The sequence below is a fragment of the Colias croceus genome, chromosome 2 (assembly GCF_905220415.1).
Source record: "Colias croceus chromosome 2, ilColCroc2.1".
Lineage (NCBI taxonomy): Eukaryota > Metazoa > Arthropoda > Insecta > Lepidoptera > Pieridae > Colias > Colias croceus.
This window is the reverse complement of record NC_059538.1, coordinates 9,158,207-9,176,990: the sequence shown is the minus strand read 5'-3', so window position 1 is coordinate 9,176,990 and position 18,784 is coordinate 9,158,207. Positions and strand designations below refer to the sequence as shown.

Below are 18,784 nucleotides of genomic sequence, written 5' to 3'. Positions count from 1 at the left end.
GCAGTAATGTTACAACTAATTTGTAATTAGAATAAACATAAACAATGCATATTCTTCATCACATCATAAATGTATGACTAAATTCAGTAAAAAAATGGCTGACAATGTATGGATGTATTTTAGTTTATTTCTATTGTTGGGCGCATAAACTGGTCACACGGTGTTGTTAGCTGTTTTTTTTTTTTTTTACTTTTGATCATAATCATATTCAGAAGCAAAACTGCATATAACATATCACATTTATTAACTAACAGGTAATATTATCTATTTAAAATAACTAAAACCATAATTATTTTTCACTAACAAATTCATGATTTTCCACTTTCCAAGATGTCCTTAGCTTCATTTATTTTAGCCGCTATTAAAGGGGAGCCTCCTTTATCTGGATGATTTAGAAGCATAATGCGTCTGTGGGCTTCCCTTATCTGTAAATTAAAAATAATTCATATTTATTTCAATCAAACATTACTCAACAGCTGAAAATTGATTGGTAAACATTAAAAAAACTATGAAGTGTAATATTACTTTACAGTATTAATTGTATTATTGTTAGTGCCTTTTCACACGTACCGGTTGTCGGGTAGCCGGCGCCGGATACCCGGTGGTGAAGTGTATGGGCATGGTACATAGCTTTCACATGTACCGGCATAATCTATTGAAACCGGGTATCCGGCGCCGGCTACGGTACGTGTGAAAAGGCACTTACAGTTTGCAATAACACAAAATATGACTTCTTTTTTTTAAGAATATAACTTCTTACAGATGCACTGTTCTGTAAAATAATGAAATAATTTCCATATCTAATTCGTTCTGAAGATGTGATTGAAATGCTTTGATCCATACCTTAGTTTTGTTAGCCGTAGGACTCACACCCAAAATTAAAGCTGCTTCTCTTTTCGTCATCTTGGGTTCAAAACCACCCTTATAATATTTCGAATTCGCTAGACTTTCAGCATCAAACTTGGGTAAGTTTTTAACAGCTTCAGCGAATTTCATTGACGCATTGGGCATTTGCTTCATCAAATAGCGACCAGCGAAACCAACTGCTGCCATCCCAAGACCAGCGAGTATCATTGAACTTGCCTAAAAGCCAAATTAAAACAATGTTGATGTCACAATAATTTCTCATTCAGTAAGAACATCCACAATATACAGAAGCTTAACCTACCATTGTTTAGAGTTCTTTTTTTATATTTTTTATTCAAAAAATTGCATGTTTTGTTAGCACATTTCAAATGTTATATGGTTTCAGTTTATTGCATTACTTTTAAGCGGTTAGAAGAATGAAGAACTGCTCAATAAATTTCATAACACTGTGATTAGGTTATCTTTGACACATTATTCATTGTTGACACATGACAAGGGCAAATTTTGACATACAGTGCTGAGTGCAGTGCCGACTGTCATTCAGTTTTTAAAACCACAGATTACAGTACAATAGTACAGATTATAGTACAGTAAATAATATTCGTAACGTAATTTTCGCCAGAAAAGCAGTCCCGTGGCGAAGGTATATCCATTTCGTTCTGTGATTTCGTTCATTTATTCCTTATACTAAAATTGTCCTCTACGAGATCTTTTAATATTTGTTTTACTATGAGGGTCAGACCCCTTTCATTCAGAAATCACAAAAGGTAATAACCCGTAGACAAAAAAAGATGAAGAAGAAACTGTGGAAGAAACCCATCTAATATCGTTGTTCGTCTGTCTGTGTTTTGCTCCTTTATTTCAGGAATGCATAGATGTATCGGGATGAAATAAGTATATAAATTATAATACTCAGGTCTACGGTCCATTGTAGTTGTATTAAAATGAAATTTCTAAACCAAATCAAACGCGAGGGCCGAGGCCGACACCGACTCGCACTTGGCTCGTTTTAATAGGTATTACTAAAATATCTAATAAGTTACATATTTGTTAAATGAAAAAACTGAAGATCTTCTCTTTTTAATGGAGCTCCATGTTTATGATAGTCTTTGACAACCATTTATTCGTGATAATCAAGTGATAATGAATACCCAGTTATACATCCTTCCTCTATGTGCAGAACACTAATTATTAATCTAAGGCCGCCTGTCCACCTGCAAGAAAACTTCCGCGAGAAATGTCCGACAGTCTGTCCAACAGCAACTTGCAAGTCTAATTCCACGTTTCCACCTGCAAGTAGACTTGCAAGTTGCTGTCAGACAGACTGTCGGACATTTCTCGCGGAAGTTTTCTTGCAAGTGGAATCTAAGACAATACAAATATGATTTAATATTGAATGTACTAAGGCCCCGTTTCCACCTGCAAGTAAACTCGCGGAAGTCTTGCATGAGTTACTTGCAATGTCGTTTACATATCCTGCAATTTATTGCTGCAATAAATGTCGTGCGAGAAGCTCGCGGATCATACTATCGCAACTTATCGCGGAGGTGTTTACACACGATCTTGCGAGTGACGGGATAGGAATTACTGTCACAATTTTTCTATTCTATTTTGTGAAATAAATCGTATACTATAATTTATAATGTGTACTATTTAATGTAAAATGATCTAATGAACTAATGTAAATAATATATTGTTTAAATATTATGTAATAACTTAGTTAAATTATAAAATTAGATAAGCATAATATAAATATATTGTATTCAAATTTGTTGGTGAATTGTGCGGACATGAAATTTATTATAAAAACTTTGTAACCACAATTCAACAAATAAATTTTCATTTCATTTCATTTTCATTTCATTTTCAAAAAATAATCACATTATTCCATCTTAAGACCTCATATAATCCTATTGACTTTATAGTTTCTTCATTCTTCACATTCACGACTCATTAATTTCAAATAAACAAAAATCAAAAGCCGTGCGGGCGATACTTGCAGCTTGCTGCGAGATAAACGGAACTAGACCGATAAGCTGCGAGATCTGTCGCGAGTAGACGCAGTCATGTTTACACATGCTTTCGCAACTTCTCGCAAGAAGCGCTTGACAAACTGTCGCGACAGAACTTGCAACATAGTTTACACATGCAAGCTGCTGTCAGACAGACTGTCGGACAGTTCTCGCAGAAGTTTACTTGCAGGTGGAAACGGGGCCTAAAACCGGGTTGAAACAAGAAATAAGCATATCTTATTAGCAAACTCCAGCTGTGATACTATTATACATAGTATTTTTAAGCTATTGCATAGCTTGTATCGCGGGCCTTGAGCGCGGGGTCCGAATCCAGAAATTCTGTAACGAAAAAACCTTACGCTCCCCACGGGGACGGGAACGGAGGTGTGGCTTGAAGGCATAGCGTGCAAAGGCTTTACCGCGGCAGTCCCCGAGTGCCACACGTCTTTTTTTTTAAATAAACATATAGACAGTATAATATTATTTCATTAATCTAAGTACTTAATACAGATAAATTGCTTTTGTCTTTTTTTTATAAAAACCGATTTTATAATAAAACCGGTAAAATATAACTGGCAACAAAATAATACTTTGGTTGCCGGGTAAAATTTTATGAAAAAAAACTGGGCCTTTTCGTAGAGGTTCAACATGGCAGGAGATCAGGCGCAGTTTTATAATTTACTAATTACTTTATTATCTACAGATAATGACGTGCGAACACAGGCAGAAGTAAGTAAATTAATTAAAATATATATTTTACTGAAAATTGATAGCTAGGAAATGTGATTTGAGAGAATTGTTGAAAAACTAGTTAGGTACGGCCTCGTGTCAAAACGTGGTCATGGAGGATCTCTAGTGCTAATTTTATGTGTAATAGATTTGTCTTATAGATAAACAATATATTTCGCGCAAAAATAAAAATATATTTGACCTTAACACAGTTTATTCTGAATGCTGAGTGTGCATTTACGAAATTAGTCCATTAGATGTTAGCGATAGACGGTTAAGTGTCATCGAACATGCTTCTATTTAAATATGTACCTATAATAAATGCGTCGAATTTAACGAGCGCGTATTGTAACAAAGGATGACTTTCTTTTATTTAACTTTACATCGTCTAAGAAAGATCGTTACATCTAGGAAATATTAATTTTTCATGCACGCCAAAGATATTAATTTTTTTCTCAACTTTCCAAGGAAGCCTACAATAATATTCCGACAGAAACAAAAGTGGTACACTTAGTTGGTGCTATACAAAATGCCGATCTCGGTGAAGAGGGGCGCCAAACAGCCGCAGTTCTATTACGAAGACTTCTCAGCGCTGAGTTCTTCGAATTCTTCCCTAAATTGCCATTTGAACAACAGGCAATGCTCCGAGAACAATTGCTCATTACACTCCAAATGGATGTCTCCCAGCAATTGCGACGGAAGGTAAGTCGTTCTCACATGTGATACCTAGGCGTCTTTTATCAGACGTCATTTTTCCCGCGTAACTTGCGCATTTTAATTATATAGAAAAATTTCCGCATCTTGAGTAAAATATTATTTTCTGTACCTAATTTATAAATTATAAAAAGAAGGAATTATATCTAGGCGAGAACAAAAAGGTTCATGTTGTGCTAGCTTAAATAAAGTTACATGTGTAGACTGTTAGGAATAACTTTAAGCAGCTTATTGTGGAGTATATCTTGTTAAAACAATAATCACTTTATTTTTGCATTGATTTACTGGAGCTCCAGTTTATAAAAGTAGTTTCATTAATAATAATTTGAATTGAATAGTTTAAACTGAACAATTCTGATAAAAATATTAAAGCAGAACCACATTTATAAATCTCCAAATAATAATTTGTAAATTAAGCATTGTTTGTATTACATTCAATTCAACACCCTATAAATTCCATGCCTAATTTTAGATGAGTAATCACCTCATGTCTGTTGATGTTCATTGGGCTAAATCTACATTATGATTCATGTCTTAAAAAAGACTTGTGATAAAGGGTGTGGTACTATTTAAAAGGTTTATTTTGTTGATCTATTTATTAAAAAAGCAGTAACTAACTATTTTGTATAAATTGGTAATTAAGTATAATATCCACAGATTTGTGATGTGGTGTCAGAATTGGCCAGAAATCACCTAGATGATGATGGAGTAAATCAGTGGCCAGAATTTCTTCAGTTTATGTTCAATTGTGCAAATGCACAAGATGCCAACATCAAAGAAGCTGGAATTAGAATGTTTACGTGAGTATCTTCTCTTCTATCTTCAAACAATTAATTTGAGTAAAGAAAAAGTAAGAATTTTTTTTCCATATTATTTAATCAATGAGAAGTTATTACTTATATTACTTATTACTCAACCAATAATGTTTTAATAAATATTACGAGAAAATATCAAGGTCATAGAACTAGCATCTAGCATTGCAACTCAAATATTTAAATTTTGCACAAGTATCTCATTTTTCAATTTTATTTTATCTCTAGTTCTGTGCCTGGAGTTTTCGGTAACAGGCAAAATGAGAACTTAGATGTGATCAAGAGGATGCTCCTGTCAGCATTGCAGACTTCAGAATCTGAAGCATTGCGGATGCAAGCTGTTAAGGCAGTGGGTGCTTTCATTTTACTCCATGACAAGGAACCAGCAATTCAAAAGCATTTCAGTGATCTACTTTTACCATTTATGCAGGTCAGTTGTTTAATAAATACCACAATTAACCATTATGGTATGTCTATATATCAAGTGTATTAGATTAATTTCTTGAATATACCTGCTTCATTCATTAAACTTTTTTCACTTTTAAATCATCTGATTAGATATCATTTTACATTTACATTCTTAACCTCATTTGTTAATGAGTTTATTGTAACAATTTTTAATCCTACATTGAACTGAATGTTTAATTAAACCATTTAAATTGGCACACATACTCCTACGTGTATATTTCCTCATGAAATGTATTACTGCCAAGGTGTGCAATATTAAATAGAGGATTTCGCTAACACCAACCTAACAATAGGATGGAGTTTGATATAGGTAAACCAGAATCTGATGGCAATTGGGGAAATCAAAATTTTGAGTGTGCAACCCTAGGGAAAATGGACTGACCGATCTTGATACTGCTTATTTTTTATTTTGTCCTCAACATCATAAGTCACATTACATAAGTGAACAATACTGTACCAAATAATGAGATATCCACTTAATATTTTGTAGGTACTACTTACATGTATAATATACATATTACTTTTATCTATGTAATACATATTATTATTATTTACACATACCTATATTTGTATATTCATTATCATTAAGCCATGTAAAAATATGGATGTAATGATAATGCAGATACCTAATGCTAATATTTTTTTTTATAAAATAAAATAACAATAAAATAAAATAAAACTATGTTTATTTTCGTAAGTATTAACAGATACACAAATAATTATAAAATTGACTTGGACAGCTTGGACTTGACGTATAGCCGTATTGGAAACTCCTGTAATAAGTTTTCATAAAATTATATTGTAATCAAAAAACAATATTATAAGTAGTTAGTTACCTACTTATAATATTTTTAATTTTAAGTATCAAAACGGGTAAGTCCAATTTACCAATAAAATATTCAAAATTGAAAATTGTGATGTGTTTGATCCTTCTTCATCGAATGTTTTTCTATACACATTATAAACAACACCTCTTGCTTGTGATCGCAGCGGCTTTTTCGACATCTTCGAAGATTTTTTAGACAAAATCCTAAAAATTATTCAAGAATTGCAAAGAAGACAAATAATTTGACAACCATTTTGATAGTTGTCAAATAAAATTGCCATATGAAAATCTTTTATTTCTTAAATATAAATATGCCATCAGATTCTGGTAGACCTATAGTAGCCCTCAAGACAAATTAAATACTAATTAATTATTATACACAAAACATTACTAAATGTATTTAATGTTTTTTATTCAAATTATAAAATAATAGAAATAATAAAACCGATAACTAATTTCCAATATTTATTAACAGGTTGTTGTACAATCAATTGAAAAAGCTGACGATGATGCCGCACTGAAGGTTCTAATTGAACTTGCGGAAACTGCTCCTAAATTCCTGAGGCCTCAAATTGAGGCTATTTTCCAAGTTTGCATCAAGGTAATTTTTTATTCTTAGCTATCTTGTGATATGTCATGATAGTGTTTGAAATTCAGATAATAAATAATGTTAACATCAATTTCGTTATTAACTTTTATAGCATTCAAATGCTTTATAAATATAAATTTCGGCGAAAGACGCGGGCTCGAATCCTGCCTCGTGACACAATTTTTTTTATTATAAATTTATAATGTAATCATTAAATAACAATTCAGTCCATTTATGAAGATCAGCAAGACAAGATGCAATAATTTTCGAGTCCGTTTCTCTCTACAAGAAAAATACTAATTATCATTAATTAATAAAACTTATTGAAGTCAAAGATTAAATATTATTAATTACATACTATACAATTATTATGTAAACTACAAAATCTTTATGACCTTAGGTTGTCGGCGATTCAAATGCCGAAGACAATTGGCGTCAACTCGCCCTAGAAACACTAGTTACACTGTGCGAGACGGCTCCAGCTATGGTCCGCAAGACAGTTCCAAATGCAGTACGAATGTTAACACCTCTTGTGTTGGAGATGATGTGCGAGCTTGATGATGAACCTGAATGGGCAGTGCAAGACGATGTCGCTGATGATGACAATGAACAGTATGTATTCATTTTTATCTGAAATACTCATAAATGTATCATGTTGTATTGATGCTAATGTTGTAAAATATATTACATTCATCAGTAAAATTTGTTTGCCTCGGTTACATTTTATGATGTCGCCATTACAAATTTTACAAGATCAAAACATCGAGATAATTAACATTCTTAGCATTTATAACTTTGGATGTCAGTCCCTCGATAACATTATAACTTAGTTTCAAGCATTTGTTTAATTTATTTTAAATAAAAAATGTGGTGATAAAATAATTGTCTCTTCCAGGAATTATGTAGCAGCAGAATCTGCATTGGACCGTTTGTGCTGTGGGCTGGGAGGCAAGATAATGTTGGGACTCATTGTAGGGCAGGTTCCCCAGATGTTGAGCTCTGAGGACTGGAAGCGACGCCACGCGGCTCTGATGGCCGTGTCCTCGGCCGGGGAGGGCTGCCACAAGCAGATGGAGCAGATGCTCGACCAAGTTGTGTCTGCTGTACTCAATTACCTTGCTGATCCTGTAAGTTTTTTTATTTTTTGTATATTTATTTTTTTGATATGAAATGTGCAACAAAAACCTTTTAGAATTTCGAATTTATTTTTGAATTCCTATAAAATTAAACTTGAATTGACTTCACAAGTCTAAAAGGGCTGTCATCAAACAATACCAGTACTTCTCACTTAATTAGCAAGCTAGCTTCATTAGAAAGACTGACCTACTTCAGTAGAAAGCTTTTACAAAATGATTTCACAGAGAATCCAAACCACTTCATTATTGTGTAGACAATGCCTTTTTATCTTTAGTATATTTATAGTAAAGATCAGAGGCAGATTCAGAGGCAAAAATCTAGGTCATTTGACCTAGATTTTTGCCTTTTCATTGCTTTTATATGAATTCATGCATGATATTAATGTGAATGAAAAATATAAAGAATATTTTTGTTACAGCACCCTCGCGTTCGTTACGCCGCTTGCAATGCTGTCGGGCAAATGTCAACAGATTTTGCGCCCGTTTTTGAGAAGAAATTCCACGACAAGGTTGTGCCTGGTCTTTTGATGTTACTTGACGATAATGCTAACCCCAGAGTACAGGTATGTGTAGAATTTTCAATTTCGAATTTATTTATTTTTTCTTTCAAATAAAAATTATGAACTATGTTTTGTACTCATAATGTTTCTTTTTGTCCACAGGCACATGCAGCTGCTGCTCTAGTGAACTTCAGTGAAGATTGTCCTAAGCCCATCCTCACTCAATATTTAAGTCCTCTCATGGGCAAGCTTGAAGCTATTCTAACTGCCAAATTCAAAGAGGTAAAAATTTATATCATCTATACAAACTGTCCAATGTTCGTTTGTGGTCAATATTGTCCCATCATTTGATCACTTCCATACCATTGGTAGATTAAATGTGGCGATTGCTCCGTTTCTATCTTTGATAGATAGTCAGGGATCTCAGTTCACAGACATACATTTTTACATAAATATTTAAAACATTATATCATACAATCCTATTTCAAGGATAAGACTTCCTTAAACTAATATAATTTTAATTACAAATAGCACACAAATTATTATTTTAACATCACAAATTTTCTAATAAGCAATATAATTCAAAATCCTACCCATAGGTTGCCTGGTAGAAATCGCTGAGTAGCGATAAGGCCGCCTTTTTGGCATAACATTGTAATATTGTCTTTTTATTTTTGTTTTATTGTCTGTTTTTTTATCTGGTGCTAAATAAAGTGTATTTATTTATTTATTTATATTCCTCCAGTTGGTAGAAAAGGGCACGAAGCTTGTGCTGGAGCAGATCGTGACCACAATCGCGTCGGTCGCCGACACGGTTGAGAAGGACTTTGTGGAGTACTACGACCGTTTCATGCCGTGCCTTAAGTACATCATTGCTAATGCCACCACTGAGGAGTTGAAGCTTTTGCGTGGCAAGACTATTGAATGTGTCAGTTTGATTGGTGAGTTTATTATGATAATCTTGAGAAGAAAAACACAAGATGTTCATATTTAGTTTTTAAATTACTAGTATAAAACAAAATTAAATCCTAACATTTATTGTATAGGTCTGGCTGTTGGAGAACAGAAGTTCATGGCCGATGCATCTGAAGTGATGGACTTATTGTTGAAGACTCACACTGAAGGTGAACAGCTGCCAGCTGATGATCCACAAACATCATACTTAATTTCAGCTTGGTCGAGAATTTGCAAAATTATGGGTAAATATGTCTTAGTCACTATCTTAGTTCTTAGTTCTTATCACTAACTTATTGATCTCAGCTTCTTGAAGGCCTTGGTGGCACTGAAAGTAATTCCTTAGTTCCTTTTTCATACAGATTCCTGTGTTTAATTTTCATAAAATATAAGTTTCAGTTAGTTTATTTTAATATGCTTTGCTCTGTTTGTTTATTGTTATTTTATTTTTTGTACGCTTTAAAAGTTTTTGTTTGTTTTTAGACCTTTTTTATTTTTATTTGGTTGTTTTAATGTATTTTTTTTTCTCATTTCTGTTACTATTTTAATTGCAAGTATTGTTAGTGTCATGTTTTATTTGTTTAATTTTTGTTTTTGTTTTAATTTCGTTTTTTTTTAATTGTTATTTTTTTTTGTATTTCGTAATTGTCAACTCCAAGTGTCATTAGGGGCCACTGAAAATCAGTGGCACGAATGGTTTTATTATCATTCGTGCCGAATACTGAGTTGGTCCCTTTTGTCAACATGAAAATGCCCAGTACCTTACTTACTTATGGATGATAAATTTAATGTGTGTATATTATGTGTGTGTGTGTGTGTTTATATTGTGTAAAATCTCATGCTCTGGTGTATTTGTGTTATGTTGACAATAAACGTTTATTTATTTATTTATTTATTAATCTCAAAATTGTTTGATTTTCATTTAGATTATTTTATTTTCTACAATCAGAGACTTATGTTAAATATTCATTATTTCTTGTATTTAATCTAATAATTTTCTCTATGCAGGCAAAAAATTCGCTCAATACTTACCAATGGTAATGGAGCCAGTAATGCGTACCGCCGCTATGAAGCCCGAGGTCGCCCTGTTAGATAATGACGACCTAGAGACCATTGAAGGAGATTTGGACTGGCACTTTGTGACTCTTGGTGAACAACAGAACTTTGGCATTAAAACTGCAGGTAAATTATTATTGAACTCATTAATTGTAAATATTTATATTTTTTTTTCAATTGATTGTCGAACAATAGAAAACCGTGGGTATTAAAATAATTGTTTGTTTATAGGTCTCGAAGACAAAGCATCCGCCTGCGACATGCTGGTATGTTATGCACGCGAATTGAAAGAGGCATTCGCCGAATATGCCGAAGATGTAGTCCGTCTCATGATCCCTATGTTGAAGTTTTACTTCCACGACAACGTGCGTATGGCGGCCGCAGAGTCACTCCCCTACTTGCTGGAGTGCGCTAGAATACGCGGCCCGCAGTACATACAGGGCATGTGGGCCTACATTCTACCTGAGTTGTTGAAGGCCATAGATTCTGAGCCTGAGCAAGAAGTCCAAGTGGAATTGTTGAACAGCCTTGCTAAGGTAGTTATGTGAGATTATTTTATTTAATACCTATTGTGCTAGCTTTAAATTATTGCTATTCGTAAATGGTGTCAGTTTGCCTAAAAATACATATCTTTACAGTGTATAGAGTTACTCGGCGCGGGATGCCTTTCCGATGAAATGATGGCTGAAGTACTGCGCATTTTGAATAAACTGCTCACTGAGCACTTCGAACGCGCCACTGAAAGAAGACAAAAACGTGCTGACGAAGACTACGACGAAGTGAGTATCTGTTGTTAATAATCATTTCGTAATTATAGTAATAAATTAACGTAACTCTGTCTGTCACCCTGTTTTTTTGATCCCATGTGATAAAATATAGATGACAAAAAAAGCGAAATTTTATTAGAAAACAAAACTACGAACTACGATTTATTCCAAACGCGAATAAATCGCATTTAAAATCCGTGAAAATATTTAATTTTTAAATGTAAAGTACCCGCGTAAAATCAAACATAAGTTGTGAAATAAGATGCAAAAATAGTTTACAATGAAATAAATTTTAATATTATTCTCACAAAAAATATTTGTATCCTCAGGTTGTTGAAGAGCAGCTAGCCGACGAGGACAACGAGGACGTGTACGGGCTGTCGCGCGTGGCGGATGTGCTGCACTCGCTGATGTCCGCGTATCGCGAGGCGTTCTTCCCGCACCTCGACACGCTGCTGCCGCACCTCGTGCAGCTGCTGGCCCCCGGCCGCCCCTATGCAGACAGGCAGTGGGCTATATGCATCTTTGACGACGTTATCGAATTTGGAGGTAATTTCTAATATTGCACATTTAAAGGCATGTTCTTAACATTTGGTCAGATATACTAGGAAATATTTTCCTTACTAGGAAAATAAAATAATTTAAAAATAATTGTGAAAGAATGATAAAATAATTTGAATATACTCCCTTGTGTTTTCAATATTATAATATTCAATTATTAAATTTAATAATAACGAAACAAAATTATTGTACATATTAAAATTATAAAATTGAAAAATTTGTTCCTAGGTCCCGCCTGTGTGAAATACCAAGATATATTCCTCGAACCAATGCTGAACGGACTCCGTGAACGCGAACCCGAAGTCCGCCAAGCCGCCGCCTACGGCTGCGGAGTGCTGGCCCAATTCGGCGGCGCCCAGTTTGCGCCCGCCTGCGCTAGGGCTGTGCCCCTCCTGGCCGCACTCATAGCCGAACCCGACTCCCGCACTGTTGAGAATTTGAACGCTACCGAAAACGCCATCTCTGCTGTCACTAAGATTATCAAGTATAACCACTCTCAGATCAATAGGGATGAGATTATAAGGCATTGGTAAGTACAATGATGCAATAAAATTACACATTAAATTGAACTGATTGCTATAATATTTAAATAAGTGATACAATGTATGTATCACATACAATGTAACAGGTTAATTTCATTTGATAGTTATGACTCATTGTTTATCATATATGATACACAATGCACATATCCAATCTTCCATTGGATAACCTTTGTACTCAATTCTTATCTATCCCAGTCTGCACATGAAAGATTAGTTTCTATCATTTCTCATTCATCAGTTCTATTTTTTAACCTCTACTCATAGTTAGTAGAGTAGCTTATACTGAACTTTCTATAGTTTGATGTTTGTTCTTATTCACTCTATCCCACTATATGGCTTACTTATATTTCTTCCATTGAAATTTTTAACCTCACTCAGGCTGACCTGGCAATCCATTTTATTGAATAGTTAGTAAAATTGGAATCATAATGAAGTGTATATCTTATATAATTCGTAATACGCGCCAATTATATTTAGATATGTACTTTTCAAGGTGTGCTCAGTGTGGCATGGAAGAGTTATGATTTCAGTGATAAACTTTTTGGTAAAAAAATTCACTGTTTTAGGTCTCCACTAGATTTTAATATTCTTCTTTTGTAGGTTCAGATCACTCTTATTAAAGCATTATGTTTAGTTTTCACTAAATTGTAATAATTTCCGCAGGCTCACATGGCTGCCGGTGGTGGAGGACACTGAAGAGGCGCCGCACGTGTACTCGCTGCTGTGCGAGCTGGCGGGCAGCGGGCACGCGGCGCTGGCCACGCCCGACGCTCCGCAGCGGGTGATCGCGATCATCGCGGAGGCGTTCCTGCGCGACGCCGTGACGAACGATAATCCCGTGTTCGCGCAGATGATCGCGCTCGTTAGACAGATACAGGTAAACTATTTCGTTCCCGATGGCGTCTTAATTATGCAGTGGTTCATCAGGCGTCGGGTTTGAACTGCTCTGATTGCAGATATTCGAGATATTATATTTACTTACAAAATTATTTAGTTTATCAGCATTTCCACCCCTTTATAACATGATTTATATTTTATAATATATGTAATTTATGTCAACTCTGACAAAATTAACTGCTTATTACTTCTTATGCAAATAATATGTTACAAGCATAACTAACTAATAACTAATTTTATGTTACAGGGCAACGCTGAACTGTTCAACTCGTGCCTGATGCAACTGAGCAGCGATCACCAAGAAGCTTTGAAGCTGGCTCTATCCACATAGTGGTCTTAACTCATTGCTTGTATTTATTACCGCCCGCACATCGCTCCGTAAACACGCTCCATACTAGGGCCCAATATATAACTAACCAATTGTGGACTGCCTACTTGTTAATGATTAAAATTATTAACCCTAAAAACCTATTTAAACTTTTATTCACATTATATGTGCCCCTCTCTTTAGATAATAAATTATTCATTATCAGAATGTTATCCCCCTTTCTTTCCTTGAATGGATATTTTCTTCGATCTCATTCGACATCTGTTGGGCTAAAATTGCTGTGATATATTTTGTACTAATTTATAACAGCCATTGTTTGAAAGTAGCGTCTCCTCGACCATGTCATTGTCGTTTCTAAACATTTATGTTTTCTAGTGTCAATATTTTGAAATGTTACATGATGTGGATGGTCCAATTTTTAATTGAATTGCATGGATTGTAGAAATTCTAGAATTTTCCCCTTACATGACTTAAATGATGAAGAATTTTGCTAAATTGCGATAAGAAATAGAATATTATTAAATGTTACTATTATGTAATTGAATACATAGCGTTTATACAATTAAAAAAATTGGGCTGTCACATTCCATTTTTATAGGTTGCCATGTATTTGGCTGCATTGGGATCTTGGTAGTTGTTTCTCGAAATAGACGAGACTTCTGTTTATAAGATACAATTTTATTCAATAAATAAATATTATATTATGTATACATTTCTTTGTTTAACTAAAATAAAAGTTATTGACATTATAAATTTTTAATTTATTTTCTGTAATTAAGTTATTTAACGAACCCTCATTTCCATGTGACTTGACTACAAATGAACATGGCCTTATAGCGAAAATAAACCTGTATTGGTACCTAACTAGAATGTAAATCAATGGATTCTATGCCATCATTATAGAGACCCCCTTTCTGATATTTACTATGAACAAGAAAAAAGTAATGCTAAATACAACTATTTGATTGATTTAGCCATAATGAAACCTGGAATAGTTTATTAATATATTACACGCCTACATTTATTGCCTTTGTCTAACTCATACAATGAGGCATGAGCACAGATAATATAATACTATACGTATTATACTTTACTATGTATTACTAAAGTATTACCACAATATACAGATACATACAGTAAGGAAACTTCATACAAAATTTTCGAAATGGCTCCCCCCCCCCCATAAAGCGTGTTTACGAGGGTATTGAGGGGATCGATAGTAGCGGGTGACACATCCACAGATTTTGAATATAGTATAAGATAGTATGGAAAAAAGTTTAAAGTGATGTCAATTCACATTAAATAAATATCGATTGTTTCAGTTTGTAGCCCTTTCAATAAATATATTTGTAAATACCGTATCTGACTGCAAGTTAAAATGAGACTATTTTTTAATTTCTATAGATATGCATGAGTTTTAATTTTAGGTTTTTATTTTCTATCAAAATGATAGCTACAAATAGTCAATATTAGGAGTCCATTCTGTTTAAAGATCGCATCTATTTTTACGCAATCTAGAAGAGCACAAAAATCTAAAAAAATTGAAACCTTAAAAAATCTTGTTTAAATTTATGTGCATAATTACGTAAATATTAGGGAAGAAAAAGATAGATATTATAATTATTGTATTTTTATCGATACGTGGCGTCTCCACTTTGTCAAGCACTAAGCCTGTCAAACTATTTTCTTTTTCTTCCTAAAACAAGAAGGTAGAGGTTCTATGCTCGTATAATAATATGTAATTTTAATTTATTCTTAATTTTTTTTCGGCGTCCATAACAAAACAAGATTTCGAAATATAGCACTGATAAAAACGTATTTATTTACTTTTACAAGCTGTATTAATTCGGATTGTTTCTTCTTGAAAATTCATATTTAGGCTACACCATTTTTGTATTTTAACGGGTTTTAATCTCAAAATTACCACAAAATCAACTGTGAAAAAAAGCAAACAGAAATATACAGGCCGAATTGATAACCTCCTCCATTTTTGAAGTCGGTTAAATATCAAAAAGGTAACAGCCCTATAGCTATACGTCATAATTTCATCGCAGGGGCTTAGTTTCCTAACTGTATGTACGTAGTATATATCTGTCAACTGTGGTATTACCGTATAGCGTATTACTAGGAAATGTTAATACTTTGGACAGTACCCATGCGCAGTATACCCCACCACATATTTTCACACAGCAAATTAAACTTTTGCATCGATCGATGGATTATGGAGTACGCTGGCAAATGTTTTAACTAAACTTTCTGCTGATTTTGGTGCGGGGAGGGTAACTCACACTATGAAACACAATCACACATTCACAAAAATAATTTGTGTCACGTAAGTCGTAAAAGTTTACGACCTTATAAGCGACGAGTTTTTAAATTCAACTCTATCACTAAGTTCATAAAGATTAAATTTGTATTTCATTCAAAGATAGTCTCGTGGGGAGTGCGGTCCAATATCGCGTTCTAAATTCAACTTTATCACTTAGGTCATGAAGATAAAATTTGTATTTCTTTACAAGATAGTCTCGTAAGGAATTCGGTTCATTATCGCGTTTTAAATTCAACTTTATCTCTTAGTGCATATAGATTAAATTTGTATATTTTCTTTCCATAATAGTCTCGTGGGGCCTCATTAATGATCGAGTAAAGAGTATGGCCGCCTAATATTGTACAATAACAGTCGTGAAGTCGTAACACACCGTAACATACGTGACTGATAGTAACATACGTGATTTTGTTAAGCCTAGTGTACATTACAACTAATAATGCAGGAGATTTTTTTTACATTTCTGTTTTATATTGTTAAGTAATTAAATTATTTGATTAAATTACTTTAAAACTCAATAAAACAAATTTAAATATTAAAGAAAAAGTTTTATTTCTCAAATTTTGTATTTCTATAATACTTACAAATGCAAGAATCATTCACAACTTATGATATTAATTACGAATACGAATTATTATAGTAAAAAAGTTACTAACTTCCGAAACATGATAGTTTTTGAAGTGGGTTCTCTTTATGTAAAAAAGTAAATTTTTAAGTTTAGATTCTCTAGTGAGTACTACCCCTAAGAGCCGCTCACGGATGTTACGTAACACAATAGTAACACATGGTATCATTCGTGAATAAAAATATGGTTGGACATAACCTAAAAAGCCTTTATTCGCCAAAGTATTGTAGTAATAAGACGCCGCATAGTTTGATTTGTTACTAGGTCACTAAAGCTACACACATAATTTAAATAATATAGTAAATTTGTATTCTTACCTTGCATAATTCTCACTCAAAATTATTAAAATGTTGCGAAGCAAAAATGCCGACTACCTTTCGATTAACTTTGACAGTAACAAAATGGCGATTTTTCTTCTAAAGGTTGGCCAACATGTAAATCGGTGTTGCCACTACTTAAAAATATTTTTGTGGCTTGGATATCTAGTTATTTAGGGTGTTATTTCATGGTAACCGTGCGTGAAGTATCATTCGTGAAAAAAAGTGGGACATAGTTTTAAGTGAGTTTTATATTAATTTCTTTTATGTTATTTTTATTAGAACTTGTTAAAACTATCCACAAGTTTACAGAATAATTTAGAAATACCAAAATTTTACAGGTATCAATAGATTTTTGCATAATTTTGTGACTTCAAAGTGTGAGATGACTAAGTGGGACACATGATTTTAGTATGGAAAGGAAAATAAGCATTTCAAAAAAAAAATATTGAGCTTGTTAAAGGCACTCAAAATTAATTTAAATTATTAATATAATGATAAATATAACATAGAGAAGCTGAAACTATATAAAAACTACCATAATTACTATATAAAAAAATCTGGTGCTATATAAAATGACAAGGACATTTTTTTTTCTTGAATGTACAATTTTTGGCGGCCATACTCTAAACATGACTCGATTATTTGAGTCGATACATATCAAACTCCGGTAAGTCCATTCTAACAGAAATGTGGGAATCGAGGTATTTTTAATAACTTAAAAAAACAATATGTTTGGAGCTTTATAATTTATGACGGATATAATATAATACATAAGAATTATTTTTACGAAGAAAAAGAAATGTATTACTTGATGATTATGCCACAAAATTAGATTTAAATCTGGACATACAGGCGTTTGATAAATACCAGCAAAACTTACCGGGTTTTGAAAAACATCGTCTTGGACTTACAGGAATTTGAAAAATCTCTAATGGACTTACAGGGATTTGATAGAACTCAGTTTTGGGACGTACTGAGGTGGTGGAAATGGGTAGATAGTTTGTCGCGTTGTAAGTATAGGACATTAAAATAAAATATGTAAATTAAAAGATACAAATTATTATTATTATTAACCTTTATCATCCCACTGCTGGGCAAAGAGAGGGGTCAATAAATCAAAACGGTTGAAAAAATCTCAGTACGGCCCTGGGCTTCATGGCTGGAAATAACTACTGTGCGTGTGCTGTGCGTCAGTTTCATTTATCTTTTAGCTGTTTTCTGAGCCTTGTCTGTTTTAGCTTTTGGTATTGTTTTTTTCCTTGCTTTGTCTAGAACCACCACCTCTATAGTAAAACTGTTTTCTTCCATCATTTTTCAATTAAAACGATTTCTAAGCATTGGTCACACATGTTAGCTTCAACAAAATTGAGAGAAATGGCAGCCATTTTAGTGCCATACTGCGCTGTGATTGGTCGAAATGGACTTACCTGAGTTTGATAAACCACTGTCGATGGACATACCGGAGTTTGAAAAAAAATATTAACTTTAAACCTTATTTTAATAAAGATACGATTGACTTACCTAACTTTGAAAAGTACAGACTGGTTTAGTTTTACAATTCAAAATTGGCGCCATTGTTATCTCAATTTTGGCGGGGAGTGGACTTACCGGAGTTTGATATGTATCGACTCATTTGTCTTGATCATATCGCTAAACGATACATCGACGATTATTAGAAAATGCATTTAAATAGATATTTACGTAAAAAAAAAAATTACATATTTTTATTTTTTAATGTTTTGTAAGGTTATTCCT

The 18,784-nt window shown here is 33.4% G+C and overlaps 2 protein-coding genes across 2 annotated transcripts; one reads left to right on the top strand and one right to left on the bottom strand.

Moving 5' to 3' along the window:
* Positions 1 to 221: 221 nt before the first annotated feature.
* Positions 222 to 1,365, bottom strand: LOC123705650 (mitochondrial import inner membrane translocase subunit TIM14). Its single transcript, XM_045654544.1, has 3 exons — positions 1,169 to 1,365; positions 844 to 1,083; positions 222 to 425 (listed from the first exon to the last, which is right to left on the bottom strand). The coding sequence occupies exons 1-3, from the start codon at positions 1,169 to 1,171 to the stop codon at positions 309 to 311; spliced, it is 360 nt and encodes a 119-aa protein (XP_045510500.1). The 5' UTR covers positions 1,172 to 1,365; the 3' UTR covers positions 222 to 308.
* A 2,128-nt stretch (positions 1,366 to 3,493) lies between these two features.
* LOC123701607 (importin-5) lies at positions 3,494 to 14,511 on the top strand. Its single transcript, XM_045649086.1, has 18 exons — positions 3,494 to 3,608; positions 4,077 to 4,310; positions 4,980 to 5,122; positions 5,363 to 5,564; positions 6,904 to 7,029; positions 7,418 to 7,629; positions 7,913 to 8,144; positions 8,573 to 8,716; positions 8,816 to 8,935; positions 9,399 to 9,594; positions 9,700 to 9,852; positions 10,616 to 10,789; positions 10,895 to 11,199; positions 11,302 to 11,442; positions 11,760 to 11,979; positions 12,220 to 12,520; positions 13,197 to 13,410; positions 13,678 to 14,511. The coding sequence occupies exons 1-18, from the start codon at positions 3,528 to 3,530 to the stop codon at positions 13,759 to 13,761; spliced, it is 3,282 nt and encodes a 1,093-aa protein (XP_045505042.1). The 5' UTR covers positions 3,494 to 3,527; the 3' UTR covers positions 13,762 to 14,511.
* Positions 14,512 to 18,784: the final 4,273 nt, after the last annotated feature.

What these genes read in the sequence shown, in the direction of transcription:
- LOC123705650 (XM_045654544.1), bottom strand. An exon ending in CTACGGCTAACAAAACTAAG is followed by an intron (nt 426 to 843) that starts GTATGGATCAAA and finishes TTTAATTTACAG; the next exon opens with ATAAGGGAAGCCCACAGACG.
- LOC123701607 (XM_045649086.1), top strand. Translation starts at nt 3,528, where the DNA reads ATGGCAGGAGATCAGGCGCAGTTTTATAATTTACTAATTACTTTATTA. An exon ending in TGAATGTGTCAGTTTGATTG is followed by an intron (nt 9,595 to 9,699) that starts GTGAGTTTATTA and finishes TTTATTGTATAG; the next exon opens with GTCTGGCTGTTGGAGAACAG. An exon ending in TGTTGAACAGCCTTGCTAAG is followed by an intron (nt 11,200 to 11,301) that starts GTAGTTATGTGA and finishes ATATCTTTACAG; the next exon opens with TGTATAGAGTTACTCGGCGC.